This window comes from Desmodus rotundus, chromosome 11 (assembly GCF_022682495.2).
Source record: "Desmodus rotundus isolate HL8 chromosome 11, HLdesRot8A.1, whole genome shotgun sequence".
NCBI classification, from domain to species: domain Eukaryota; kingdom Metazoa; phylum Chordata; class Mammalia; order Chiroptera; family Phyllostomidae; genus Desmodus; species Desmodus rotundus.
In genome coordinates this window covers 2,741,456-2,755,152 of record NC_071397.1, presented here as the reverse complement: position 1 = coordinate 2,755,152, position 13,697 = coordinate 2,741,456, and the positions used below count along the sequence as shown (strand labels likewise).

The following is a 13,697-nucleotide window of genomic DNA, read 5'->3' as shown; positions in this document are numbered from 1 at the left end:
GCATCCCCTGCCCTCAGGCCCCGCCCCACCAGCTCCTCCCACCGTACCAGCCTTGAAGCTGAGCTCGTCCTGCTCTTGGCCGTCGTAGTCGTAGAGTGCCCGCACGCGTACTCCCTTGGCGTCGTCCTCAAAGGGGTTAGAGCCCCCGTTGGCCTCATTGCCCCCAAAGGGGTTCCCGCTCTCATCGTCTGACCACTCAGTGGCGTATGGCTGGCCCCTGTCATAGCTGCTAACGCTGAGAGGCAGAGAGAGGACCCAGGTCGGTTGCCTCTCACCTCTTCGCTAGGGCTGCCCCTCTCCCCAGCCAGAGCCCTGGCCCCGTATTTCACCAAGGCTGGAGCAGGGCTGGGCCTCCTAAGAGGGGTCCTGAGTCAGCGACCCTCACCGACAGCTCTTTAAACAGATGTGAGGCAAGACCATTAGCATAATTACTCAGCGTTAGAGGGAGGGGGGCTGAAGGGGACCTGAGAGCACCTGACCCTGCACCTGAGAGGCCCAGTGCACCTGACCCTGCACCGAGCAGTGAAGAGTGATAATTCTGGAGCCAGACTCGGGCATCATCTCCTAGCTCTGAGGCTTACTAACTAGCTGTGTGACCTTCTGCAATCCCTTAACCTCTCTGGGTATCAGTTTCTCCATCTGTAAAATGGGGATTTACACACAGGCTTCAATGAGTTAATATATGGAAAATACTTAGAACAGAGCCTGGCACAAGTAGGAGCTCTCCAAGGACTAGCTATCACTACCTTTGAAAGGAGCGTGAGGTTGCTGTGATTTAGACCATTTCTTGTCCTTGAGGTAAAACTCGAGAGAACTCTGGCCTCCAGGAAGCTCCATAGGAGGCACTCACCTGCCGCGGTCCCCCGCCTGCGACGTGGACTCCACCACCCCAGTGGCATTGGTCAGCGCCACCCCCTCTGCCTTCTTGGGCTGTTTCTCCTTCTTGGTGGTTGTGTGAGGGAGGTCTGGGTTCCACTCCTGGTGGGCACCAGGGGGGCAGTCAGGCTGGAGGCTGCTCTCCGAGGCCTCTTCCAGGCTTTTCATACTCTGCTTCCCCAACCCCACACACCCTTACCTCAAACTGGGGCCAATTCATGGGCATGCCAGGGCCGCTGGTGCTGCGGAACCATCTGAGGTCGTCCTGGGCGTCGGCCCCCCGGATGGCCTGCTCCAGCTCCCGGTACACGTGGACATAGCTGTGCACAGCGGAGATGGGGAGGTGGGGGGCCAGATGCCTCACGGTCCCTTCTTATCCTTGGTGAGGGCAGGAGCCCTTTCAGGGACCAGGGTGCTGCCATGGCCCCCAGCTAGGAACCAGGCAGGCTTCCCAAGGAACAATCTCCATGTGGGCGGGCCCAGTGGGCATCCTTTGCTGTCCCCACCTTTGCTACTCACCCACCCATCTGAGCACGTTTCTTAAGTACCTAGTGTGCGCTGGCTCGCACCCAGGCAATCGCTGTTTGCAGCCTCTTTGCTCTTGGGCCCTGCAGCTCAGCCCTCCCCTTCCTATCACTATAATGCAGGGCCCGGGATGCCTTGCACACCAGCTCTACCCTCCGCTGCCTGTGCCTGTGCCCGCCATGCTGCCAGCCCCGCCTACCTGCTGTTCTCAGCTAGGTTGAGGTGACGTTTGATGTCCAGCAGCACCTCCTTGAGGAAGACCAGTCGCTTTTCCTCAAATTGCTGGCACTGTTCAAACACCTGTTCCATGCCCTCCATGTACTGGGGAGTGGTCTTGCCCACCTCTTCCAGCACTTTCTCATACTTCTCCTGCGTCTGGAGGAACCAGGGCAAAGGGAGGGTGAGACCCGGGCCCACAGCTGCCAGCCACCGCCCACTCCCAGGGGTCCCCAGAGCCCGGCCTGGCCGGCACCTTCTGCACATCCTGCTTGCACTTGTCCACTTTGTCCTGCAGCTTCTTCTGCTGCTCGGCTGTGACCGACTGCTCCGTCTTGCTGTTCATCTCCCGTGTCACAGCCAGCTTCTCCTCTTTGCAAGCCAGATGGTAGGCCTTCTTGGCTGCCTCTAGCTGTGGGAGGGGGAAAGGGGGCAGGCCTCCTCCTCGTGAACAGGAGCCGCTGTGGTCACTCGTCAAGCCCTCCCACCTGCCCACTCTGCCAGGAGCTGAGAGTACACAGTCTTAAGAGGCAGAAGGGATGCAGGCCCTGGCTCCAGGTATTTGGGGGCAGTGCCCACCCACCTGCGGATGTTTCCCTGCATGTCACTGCCTGCTGCCCCTAGGACACGCTCCTGGGGAGCACAGCAGTGCCTGCCCACCTGTGGATACACCTTCCTGGAAGGCAGTGCTGCCCCTCAGGGGCACAGTCCCAGAGGGCGGTGCACCGCCACTCCGCCTGTAGACGCCCTCCCTCTGATGAGACAGGCCCTCTGAGCTCGCCCGCCCACCCTTGCCCCGTCTCTGGCAGCCACCCCCAGGCACCTCCTTCAGCTTCTTGGCCCAGGGTTTCTGAGCCTTGCGGAAGCCGTCTTCAGCCTCCTTGGTCTCCTTGAAGCCGCCCATGATCTGCTTGTGATAGGCGTCCTTCTGCCAGTTCTTGACTTTCTCCAGGTCCTCGTTCAGCAGGTTGTTCTTCACCTCCTGGTGCAGTTCGCTCACCTTGTCTGCCTCCGTCATCATGGCGCCCCAGGCCCGCTCCAGGCTGCCATACTGTGGGCCTGAGGACGTGGCCGTGGGGTCATGAGGCCTTCATGACCCCCTGCCCAGAGGCCCTCCCCCCACAAACCTCCTTTCTCTGAGGCTTTCCCCGTACTTCGCAGGGCAGCGGAAATGCCCTCCTCTGCTCTCCCTATAGTTTTCTTCACCCTCCAGGGCCCAAGTACAGACACCTTCTCCAGGAAGCCCTCTCCGACTGCTCTACCACACACCGCAGCCTGCAGCCCTCACTGAATTCTTCTTCTCCATCTGCCTCTGCGTCTACTCCCTATCTTCCTCATCAGCTTGTGAGCCTGTGGTGGGCGGGGGGCAGCCTCGACCCTGTGAGCTCTCACAAGCCCAGCACAGCGCCAGGCACAGTGGGGACTCCAGAATGTTGGCTGAAATGCAAAACTGAAGAACCAACTGGTGCCAGGTGCCAGGAGGCCCCTGGGACTAGACATCGGTTTCTCTGTATACAGGCATCGACTCTGTGCCGGGCATGTGCAGGGCAGCGTGGGCCCAGTCCGTGCCTTCACGGGGTTCAGAGTCTCTGGGAAGAGAAAAACGTTAACCAAAACATGTAAACTTCAGCCTGAAACTGCTCTAGGCTAAAGGAATCTAGAGCCATGACCACTAAATGCAGCGTCTGATTCTGGGTCAGACCCTGGACCAGCACACAATCGCCTTGACAAAATCTGCGTACGCGCCACGTTTAACGTCCTGAATTTGATAGCCGAACGATGGTTACAAAAGTAAACATCCATTCGTAGGAGATACATGAAGAATTTAGGGTAAAGGTATATGTCTCCAACTTAATTGTTTCCAAAAACATGCATATAAATAGGAATAAAATAAACGTGGTAAAATGTCAACTGGTGAATCTGGGTGAAGGGCATGTAGTTCTCTGTACTACTCTTGAAAGCTTTCTCTGACTTAAAGTTATTTCAAAATAAAATGTTTGGGTTTTTTTGTTTTGTTTTTTTAAATCCAAACTAAAATTGTACAAAGTGGAGTTGGAATGCAGGGAGGCCCGGCTTGGTGAGGGAGGGGAGGAGTGGGGACAGTGCCTGCAAAGGCCCTGTGGCTGGGGGCCACAGGTACATCCAGGTGGCTGGTGCTCCCAGGACCCAGGGTTTAGGGCCTGGGGTCTGCGCACGGGGTGGGCACGGGGGTCACCTTTCTCGATGAGCTGGCGCCAGCGCTTGGCCCAGTCGGTGAGCTGCTGCGCGTAGGCCTTCTCGATCTTGGCGCGCTCCTGCACGCAGTTCATCAGGTCGTTGCACAGGCGGTGCCCGTCATCAATGCGCTTCACTGTCCGCTTGTAGTTCCCCACCTGGCGGCCAAGCAGCAAGCACGACTCCCGCGGGCTCCCGGCCTCCCGCCTCCCCTCCGCGCTCCGCCCCGGCCGCCGCGTCCTGCGGGAGGCACCCTCCACCGCCTTCCTGGGGTGTCTCGGGACCCTCTGACTTTCTGAGGACTTGGCACCCTGCACCACACCCCTGTCTAAACATCTCTCATCCCACTTTAAACAGAATTTTGTCGCTGCCACAAAATACAGAAGGTTTTTTATAATTTGGACTTGGGCCAAATGAATTATTCATTTTGTTCTTGTGAGCTAAATCTATTATATTTATATAGAGTCACTAAGTGTTGAGTTGAGCTGCAACTTCTTGACATAATATTATGCTTTGTAGACATCTCATTAAACACGTATTAATTTAGGTTTGGCAGTTTTCACTTTGGGTTTCATAAGCCAATACAAAAAAAATCTGGGTTTCAAATATTTGGGGAGGCCCAGAAATGCTGCCCTGTCTCCACCTCTGTGTTGCTCTAGGGCTCCCAGAACTCACTCCATTTCCCTGCTGCCTGTGCTGCGCCCGCCGCCCACTTCACAGGGTGGGGGCAGGGAGCAGCGGGGAAAGGCCGTGTGAACTCTAAAGTGTTTCACCTGTCCCCGAGAGCAGAGGGCTGGGGAGGGAGTGGGGGAGGGCCCGTTCTCCATCATGAAATACATGGATGTCTCCAGGGGCAGCTGTGGGGCCGAGGGGCTCTGGGCTCAGGGTACAGTAGTAGCCTGTTGGACACGTAGGGTTTTACAGGGGCCTGAGGGGCTGGGGAGCAAGGCCTGAGGTCGTGGGATGGGTGGGGGGCCTGGGCCTCCATACAGCCAGGCTGTCTTTCCCCAGGAACTGGGAGCAGCAAAACCTCACCTCCCAGAAGCTGTCAGTGGTCTCCTCCGGAGCGAGCGAGGCCTCGTCGTAGGAGCCGGACATGGTGTGGCCGTGGGGGGACGGACAGGTGCGGAGCAGTGGTCAGCGGGCTGGGCTGCTCATGTGCTGGAGGGCAGGAGAGAGACCGCTGGAGATGAGGGACATGTCTGACATGCCCCACTCCACGCCTGGGCCCCAGCCTGCTGTGGGGATGAGGGCTCCACAGGCATAAGCCTTGCATTGGGGTGGGGACTCCCTGCCCAGGGGCTGGCTAACCCCAAGAGTCCCCCTGCAGCACCCCTTGTGCCCACCTCCCATCTCTCCTCCACAAGCCCGTTACTCCATCTCCTTCCCACTTCACATCCTCTCTTCCCACTGCCCCTCAGTCCATCCTCCAGCTCCAGTGTTGGCATCTCTTCTCAGAGGCCTGTCCAAGCCACCAGGACCACGGTGCCCACCACTGTTTGTGCGCCTGGACCGAGGGCTAAATCAGAGCCACACAGTTGCAGCTTTGCTTTACATGAATCTGCGGTTTGCTTCACTGACCCACAGGGCTTGGAAGCCAGCAATCAGGCTTATCTTTGTGGGTGTCCTGCAACGCGCCCCGCCCCCTGCAGGGCCTGACACCCTGTAGGGCCCACTAAAGCTCAATAAACCCCAGCTCGCTTCTCAACCCATCCCCCTCAGCAGCGCCCACCCTGACCTAGACAGATGCTTGCACCAGGCCCAAAACACCCACGGAAGCTCCTACCGCCACCCCAGCCAATGCAGATCCCTTGGTCTCAGCCCCTAAGTCCTTCCCAAAGCACCCACCTACAGCCTGGAACCAAGCACCCTGGGAAATGGGCTGTGGGCCCCCTCCTACCTCCTGACCAGGCTGAGCCCCTCCTGAGTTCCCTGAGCTGCTGGGCTCTGCACATGCCCTTCTGGCTGCCTTGGCCCGGCCTCAAACCAAAGGCCTCCATTAGCTGCTTCCAGGTCCCTAAGAGTCCCAGACATGCTGCTTCTGGGCCACAGGTCAGACCACTGTGACCCGTGTGAGCATCAGGCTGCTGTACGTGGCCTGGGACTGTCCGGTCTAGGCGGTGCGCTGCCCCACTCCCGTCCACCACCCAGGCCTTGTTGCCACCCTGGGTGAGAATGGCTCAGGCATCAGGAGACTGGACCCCGAGGGCCAGGGGCCTGGTCTTCAAAGGGGCAGGGAGGCCAACCCAGGCCTGACCCCACTACAAGCTGACAGCCTGTGGCTGGGGTCACCTCCCTGACCCTGCACTCTAACCTCAGGGACTGGGAACACTGACGATGAGGATGCTTGGCCTCTGCAAGAATCAGCACAACCCGGGGGTCCGAGGGACCCTAAGGCCTTACCAGCAGCTGGCCATTGGGCTCAGGGCAGATGCCGCAACACCTGAGGGTCCTGGGTCAGGGATGTCCCTGCCCCCTCTGGCCTCAGTCTTCCTATCTGTCCAGGGCCAGTGCTCTCTTCCCAGTAATAACCTGGTGTTGCCTCCTGCATCTCTCAGGCACCAGACATATTTTGCTTCTTTCCCCTTAGCAAAGACTCCACTCTCCCACAAACTCCCACACACAGTGGGGTGGGGTGGAGGGGGCAGGAGAGGGCAGCTGGACTTCATCAAGGGACAAAGAAATGAGTCTGAATTTTTTTCTTTTAATTTGGCACTTTTCACTTATAAAGCGGTACTTGCTTCATACAGAAGATAGTGAATTTGTGCCCTGACTGCTGTGGCTCAGTGAGTCGGGCGTTGTCCCGCAAAACGAAGGTTCACCAGTTTGGTTCCGGTTACAGGCCAGGCCCCTGGCTGGGGCGCATACAAGAGGCAACCAACTGATGCTTCTCTCACACTGATGCTTCTCTCCCTCTTTCTCCCTCCCTTCCCCTCTCCCTAAAAATAAATAAAATCTTCAAAAGAAAAGAAAAAAGAAAATTTGAATTTAGATACGGTGAAGTAAAAGGCAGGGATATTTAATGAAGGACTTTCAGCCAGGTTAGGGAAGTGTCCCTGGGGCTACAGCCATCTAGGACCCTTGAGTCACACAGAGCTTGGGGATCCCCACAATGTTGGCTCCCTCCTGGACTGCAGGTCAAACCCACCTCTGGTAGTGGGGAAGCGACTAGACACAAGCTTGGTGGGGGTGACGTGGTGTCCTTTCACGAGGTCACGGACTCACACCCACCCAGTAGCACCCTGTGGTCCCCGGAATTCACCCGGGCAAACTGCTGCTGCCCAGCCCGATTTACTGCAGCAGTGCCCCTGAAAGCCGAAGGCGGCAAACAGCCCAGATGGGCGTCCAGGGGGTGGGCTGAGTGAGGGGTGGTGCAGGCCTGCTGCAGAAGGCTCTCGTCCTCAACGCACCCGCCGCGAGCCGTGTCCCTGAAGCCAAAGGAGCAAGAGCAAGGTGCAGAACAGCATGGCTGCGGATGCTCCTGTTTGTAGGGGGGCGGGGGGGCGCAGAATACATAGCAGAAATATTTTTGGAAAGCTGGTAGCAGTGACTGTGTTGGGGGAACTGGGAGGCTGGGGGATGGGGTGGGAGAATTTTCACTGGGGCTCTTCTATGACTTTTAAATTTTGCCTTTTGTGCGTATATATAAGTTGCATATATATATATATATATTTTATAAACCCTCCAGCCTTTGCTAGAGGAGAGCAGAGGGAGCTGGGAACCAGGACCAAGGGCGCACTCGAAGCATGGAGGTGGGGACATTGCAGCTAAGAGCTGCATGTCAGGTGAGAAGAAGTGCACAATGGCAGAGACCCAGGGACGATGGGACCTGCTGCTGCGGTCCCTCCCTGCGGCCCCTCCCTTGGTGTAGGCAGGTGGTGGCTCTCCCGGGCTCCCAGCTGAGGTAGCATGTGTAGTAGAAACAGCTCTAGACGTGGGGTCCCTGCTCTGCCACCAAATTGTTGTGTGACCTTGAGCAATTCACATGACCTCGCTGGGCCTTGCTAGGAAATGAGGATGACCCAGCCCCACTTAATGATTAGAAGAGATGGGGAGGGTCCGGGCACTGCAGCCACAGGCTGGGCCTGCACAGAGGTGGCTCAGGAAGACCTGCAGGCGGGGTTGGGGAGGGGCTGCGGGAGGGGGCGTGTGAGTCCGCAGCATCTTTTGGCCTGACACACCATCTTGCCTTTCCCCTGCCTCACACCCCCAGCTGGGGGCAGGTGGGAGGCTCAACTCTTACCAAACGCCATATCCTTCTTAAGGGGTGATCAGTAGCTGCCATCACTGAAAAGCTGTATCTCTGAGTTAGGAAGTTGGAGTGGCCAGCATCTACCACTCGCCAGGGGCAAGCCCAATACACAGTTAACTTTCTTCCATCCATCAGATGGACACAATGGCCAATCTGACTTTCTGTGGCTCTGAAAGCCCGGTGTCATTAGCAATAATAGCTGACATTTATGGAGCACATATTTGGTGCCGAGGACGGTTCACGTGTCTTAATCGATCTAACCCGCACAATGCCCCTAAGAGGCAGGTGCGACTCTCACCCCCACGCTGCAGACAAGAGCCCAGGGCTCTGAGACGTGACTGGGAAAGAGCTTGGCAGCCCTCGCTATTGGCCTGCCACTTCCGCTGTGGTGGGGTGGTGGCCTCATTTCAGCCATGCCCCCTCTTCTTGTTGAACAAGGGAAGGAGCCAGGCCTTCCTCAGCACGAGGATGTCAAAGTCCTGGGCACCCAGCACAGGGGCGGGGGCTCTGGCTCCAGCTCTGCCACCTGCCAGCGAGAGCTCAGCCAAGTCCCTTCGGGGGGTCTCAGCTTTCTAGCTCATATGCTGGAAAACGATACTGGAGTCTATTTTGAAGATCAAATGATAAAAGAATAGTAAGCTCCTGTTGAAAAACACAGAACAATGTGCAAATGTGAAGTTTTCATGCAGGCCTGGACCTTTCCTCTAGGGAGAAGTCACAGTGTAACAGGGTGCAGCCAAGAGAGGGCCCCCAAACAGGGATTTGTAATGGGGTCCAGAACTCAAGGTGTCCAGGAAATACTAGAAAAATATATATAGGATGTCCTCACCCCCACAAGCCTGAGCTGCGGGAAGGGACACAGGGAGCAGGGCCATTCAGAGCTGTTTTGTACAGCAACAGCTGTGCAGCTAACCTCTGGCATGGTCATTTAACATATCTATAACCCTTAACTGGTCTCATGGGTATGTTACATAGCTGTGGCCATGCTTTGAGCCAAGGGGATGGAAGTGACTTCCACCCAGGATGTAACTGGGAGGCAACTCCCCCTGGTTACAGCACCTGTGTGAGAGCTTGGAGAAGATTAGCCCCGTTACATGGGGCTACACCTGCTCGGAATTACTATGGCAGCCCAGTAAAGCTGGAAGAATACAGGAATGCTGGCAGGTGTAACTGATTGTAGGAGGAGTCAGAAATGGGGCTGCAGAGGAAGATTGGTGCTGGGATTTAAACCCAGGCGCAGCAGCCATACCCGAAGGGGAGAACCACACGGCTTTGGTAGAGTAGGGGGTAGAGAACCAGGTGGCTTTGGCAGAGTGGGGACCCCATGGCAGAGACACAGCTGATGGTGCTGGGAGTCTGAATCACGGACTTCTACTTCTTCTCCTGAGATACAGGACCCCAGACTGGGCAGAGGGGAGAAGGAAGGGCTGTGTGTATTTGTGAGTATTCTAAAGGACTTTAGTCTGTATTATTTCAAATAAATAATGATTCCTGTCCTTTTCACCAGACTCTGGCATTGAAAGACGTCTTTCCGCTGGAGGCGGGCAAGGCAAACCTAATACGGGGGAGAGACCCCCGGAGTAAAAGGGGGGTCATTGTATATTGTTCACCCCCACCCCCATCTGTTCTGTAACTGTTTTTGGTGACCCAGATGGGACGATAATTGCCCGTGGCAGACCTACGCCCTCCGGTGTGGGAGAAAGAGACTGCGGAACTCTCCCAGTCTCTGAGAATTTCTCTGTACCCCTCCTGAGGGCGTTGGCCTCCTGATCATGCCCGGAAAGGTGAAAAGGAAATGAAACGGGGAACGGAGCAGAGACGTGGAATGGTTTGGTTGAAAACTTGTTTCTGAACACAGCTTTGGAATAATCGAGTTGTGGATGATGGGTTGGTTGGTGTGCTGCTCCCAGGTTGCCCCCGTCTGCTCACTTACAGGTTCGGTGAGCCCAGGTGGCACTAAGGGAACCTGCACTCAGGGGAGGAAGCGAACCCCTAGGCTCTGTAAGCCGAGCCTGCCTGAATGTTGGGGATTGGACAGCAAGCCATGTGGGTGCGCTGCCATTTAGGGTAAGATGGAGGATGAGCCACGTGAGTGCCCTGCCCTGGAGGACGGGTCATGGGTGGGTGCTGCAGTCTTGGATGATGGGTCCCGTGAGAGTTCCGCCATCTTGGAGGTGGACGAGGTGGGGGGGCTAAGGGTTCTGTTCAGGTTACGAGCTGTGTGTTGCTGCTGTGTGGGCACTGCCCCAGTCAGGTTCTCTGCGCAGCTGGTTCTGAAGGTCGTGAACTGGGGTCCAAGGGCGACTGTCTGATTTACAGGGTGTTTGCAAGGTCTAAGGTTCAGAAAGCTGCAGGACGTCCGTGCGAATCTGGGGACTTTTAGTGGAAGGTGCCTCTAGTGCTGGGGACTCTTGGCTGCCAGATACTGAGTTTAAGTGCTGAGTTTAAGTACAGCCCTCTCCCCAGTGTGGGAAAGGAGCCAGGATTAAAGAAAATTGTGGTTAAATCTGGATGGGAAAAAAAATATGGAAAAAGGTTGTAAAAGTTTTGAACCTGGAAGAAAGGAAACTGAAACCACTCATTCTCTGGTTTTTAATTTGGTTCTGTTTCTGATCAGAAACCCTCTGTACCTGGATACCTAGTTCAGGTCACCTGAAGACCTAGGGAAGGTCACCTGTAACTGGTTGGGGAGAATGTCTTTGCCACTCGGGACCAAGGGAGGGTCATTCGGGGCTGATGAGAGTTTCAGCCTGAGGCAAAGGAGCACGTCTCTGCCGTGAGACTGGACCCGAGAGGGCGTGTCTCTGCGGAGGCCCCAGCAGACGCACTGGTGCAGAGGATGCCTCTACCTGTGTACTGTTCTTATAGAACTCTGTCCGTGTTTTGGACTTTGCTCTGTATCTGCTCTGAAAAGGAAACTGAGGATTCCAGGGAAGGTTAAAACTTCACACTCTGTAGGAAAGTGAACAAGGGAAAGTGTAAGATATGTAAATGAAGAAGGTATAAAAAGGATATCAGAAGGAAAGGATTTTCCTTTGCACTTGGTATTTTTCTCCCTACCCGATCCCTCTGGAATTTGGCGTTTTGAAGGAGTAAGTGATGACGTAATGTTTCTTTGCATAAATCCATTAAGACCAGTCATTGATGGTGGTTGGGGAACTGAGATTTTGACTGGAATGTCACGCCTGAAGGAGGCACGACTGGGCTCTGGTCGTTACCAGAAAGCCCTGAGGGACTGGGGTTGACTTGTGAAGCTAGTAAAAGCCCATGAGAAAAAGCCTGGTACTTTGGTTGGTTGTGCGGTCTGTAGCAGTCTTTCCAGGGAAGGAACGAAGGTTGCTTTCCTGAAAGATGGCTAAAAAGGAACCTGTAGGCACAACGGAAGCCTCAAGGACCTGAGGGAAATGACTGGTACAGGCGAAGCCAGGTGGCAGACATGTGGCTCTACTTCTGTGCCCCGAGGGGACTGAGAAGCCAGTCTAAAGGGTCCCTGTGAAGAGTTCCAGCAAAGCGAACTTAAAGATCATAGGTGATCCAGGCTGTTCTTGGTGTGTTTACACAAACGAACAGGCAAAATTAAAAGCTGGACTCAACGTAGTCGCTTTAATAACGATGAGGGTGATCTTAGGGAGAAAAATTGTGGTTTGAGGAAAATCGCAATGCTAAGTGTTGGACGTCAGAATGACGCAGCCAACTGTCTTGAAAGTTTGTTTCCATTTAGAAGTTGAAACTGGGTTTGTAATATTACCAAAGATGTTCAATTTACAGGCACGAAGGACCTGTCAAATTGCCATTGTTAGATGTCATTGCAGCAAGGGCTTTGCAACTAAATGTCTTCCCAAAAGACAGTCTCCCAGGTACAGAGACTGGCTTGGGGATTGTCGTGTGAATTAACCTGTGTGTTCTTCCTTCTGTTTTCGTAGGGCGTACGCCTATGACCTTATTACCTGAGCGATTGGTTGCAATATAGGCCTCACTTAAGGAGCCCACCTTCATCATCTTCATCATCGCCCGCTGAGACTCAGCGGTTTGGTTAAACTAAGAGGTTGGGTTAGTGAAGGGTTCAGGCGGTCTGTGGGCTTCACTTCAGAGCTTATCTTCCCTTTTCTGTCCAAATAGCCTGGACAGAAAGGGCCCAGAGATCTGAAGGGAGGGAAATCCTGATATATTCCCCTCAGCCGAGCGAAGTGTAGTGAGCCACAAGGGTTTTGGATAGGTGTAGCATGCTTGTACACCTTCCTCCAGATGAGCCATTCTTTACCTAAGTCCCTGCCTTCGTCATTTAGTGGTTATGATTTAATTGTGCTTCCAACTCTTTCCAAATCTGTCACCTCCAGAATATGACAAGGATGCCAACTGTCCAGTAATGCCAACCTTTGGACACCGAGCCTGCAACTTCCTGGTGACAGCAAACTAACCTAAATTCTGTAAGGTCCTTCCCCTTACAGGAAGGACTCCCTCCGTGCTGTACCCAACTTTCAGGGCACCCCTGACCCAAGGGTAGGTAGGACAAAACCCATGTCCAGACGGAAGTAGTTACAAGAAGATGAGACCTTCATCCATTGTCCTTTATATGATTATAAAGAGGTTGTATATCTGAAAGGAGGGATTTGTAACAGGGTGCAACCAAGAGGAGGACCCCAAGAAGGGATTTGTAATGGGGCTCAGAACTCAAGGTGTCCAGGAAATACTAGAAAAATATATATAGGATGTCCTCACCTCCACAAGCCTGAGCTGGGGGAAGGGACACGTGGAGCAGGGCCATTCAGAGCTGTTTTGTACAGTAACAGCTGTGCAGCTAACCTCTGGCATGGTCATTTAACATATCTATAACCTTTAACTGGTTTCATGGATATGTTAAATAACTGTGGCTATGCTGTGAGCCAGGGAGACGGGAATGACTTCCACCCAAGATGTAACTGGGAGGCAACTCCCCCTGGTTACAGCACCTGTGTGAGAGCTTGGAGAAGATTGGCTCCATGCCATGGGGCCACACCTGCCCAGACTTAGGATGGCAGCCCAGTAAAGCTGGATGAGTGTGGGAAAGCTGGCAGGTGTAACTGACTGTAGGAGGAGTCGGAAATGGGGCTGCAGAGGAAGACTGGCGCTGGGATTTAAACCCAGGCGCGGCAGCCATACCCAGGAGAGAACCACAAGGCTTTGGGGAAGAAGGGGGAGAGAGGACCACGCGGCTTTGGCAGAGTGGGGACCCTGTGGCGGTAACACAGCTGATGGAGTCGGGAGCCTGAATCACAGACTTGTACTTCTTTTCCTGTGATACGGTACCCCGGACTGGGCAGAGGGAGACGGAAGGACTGTGCATCTGTGGGTATCATAAAGGACTTTAGTATTTTAATGAAGACACTAAGTCATTACTCTTAAGTCTGTATAACTTCTAAATAAATAATTCCTTTCCTTTTCACCAGTCTCTGGCATTGAGAGACATCTTTCCTCTGGTGGTAGGCAAGGAGAACCTAGGAGGTGGGGGGGACCCCCAGAGAGAAAGGTGGGTCCTTTTGGTAATAGTATATTTTTCACCACCCCCACCCCCGGTCTGTTCTGTAACAACAGGGCACAAAGTGTCCCTCTCAGGTCCCAGGCCTACTGCCAGCTG

The 13,697-nt window shown here is 54.7% G+C and overlaps 1 protein-coding gene across 2 annotated transcripts in view; it reads right to left on the bottom strand.

Annotated features, from left to right (window-relative positions):
• Positions 1-13,697, bottom strand: part of PACSIN1 (protein kinase C and casein kinase substrate in neurons 1) — a 51,861-nt gene that overhangs the window by 3,217 nt on the left and 34,947 nt on the right. For both annotated transcript variants that reach the window (XM_024557915.3, XM_024557916.3), the window contains exons 2-9: positions 4,867-4,992; positions 3,833-3,989; positions 2,441-2,676; positions 1,874-2,029; positions 1,601-1,776; positions 1,076-1,196; positions 851-978; positions 48-235 (exon numbers count right to left, since the gene is read on the bottom strand). In XM_024557915.3, the coding sequence (XP_024413683.1) occupies positions 48-235; positions 851-978; positions 1,076-1,196; positions 1,601-1,776; positions 1,874-2,029; positions 2,441-2,676; positions 3,833-3,989; positions 4,867-4,929 (1,225 nt within the window). In that variant the 5' untranslated portion in view covers positions 4,930-4,992. The remainder of the gene's footprint in view (positions 1-47; positions 236-850; positions 979-1,075; positions 1,197-1,600; positions 1,777-1,873; positions 2,030-2,440; positions 2,677-3,832; positions 3,990-4,866; positions 4,993-13,697) is intronic.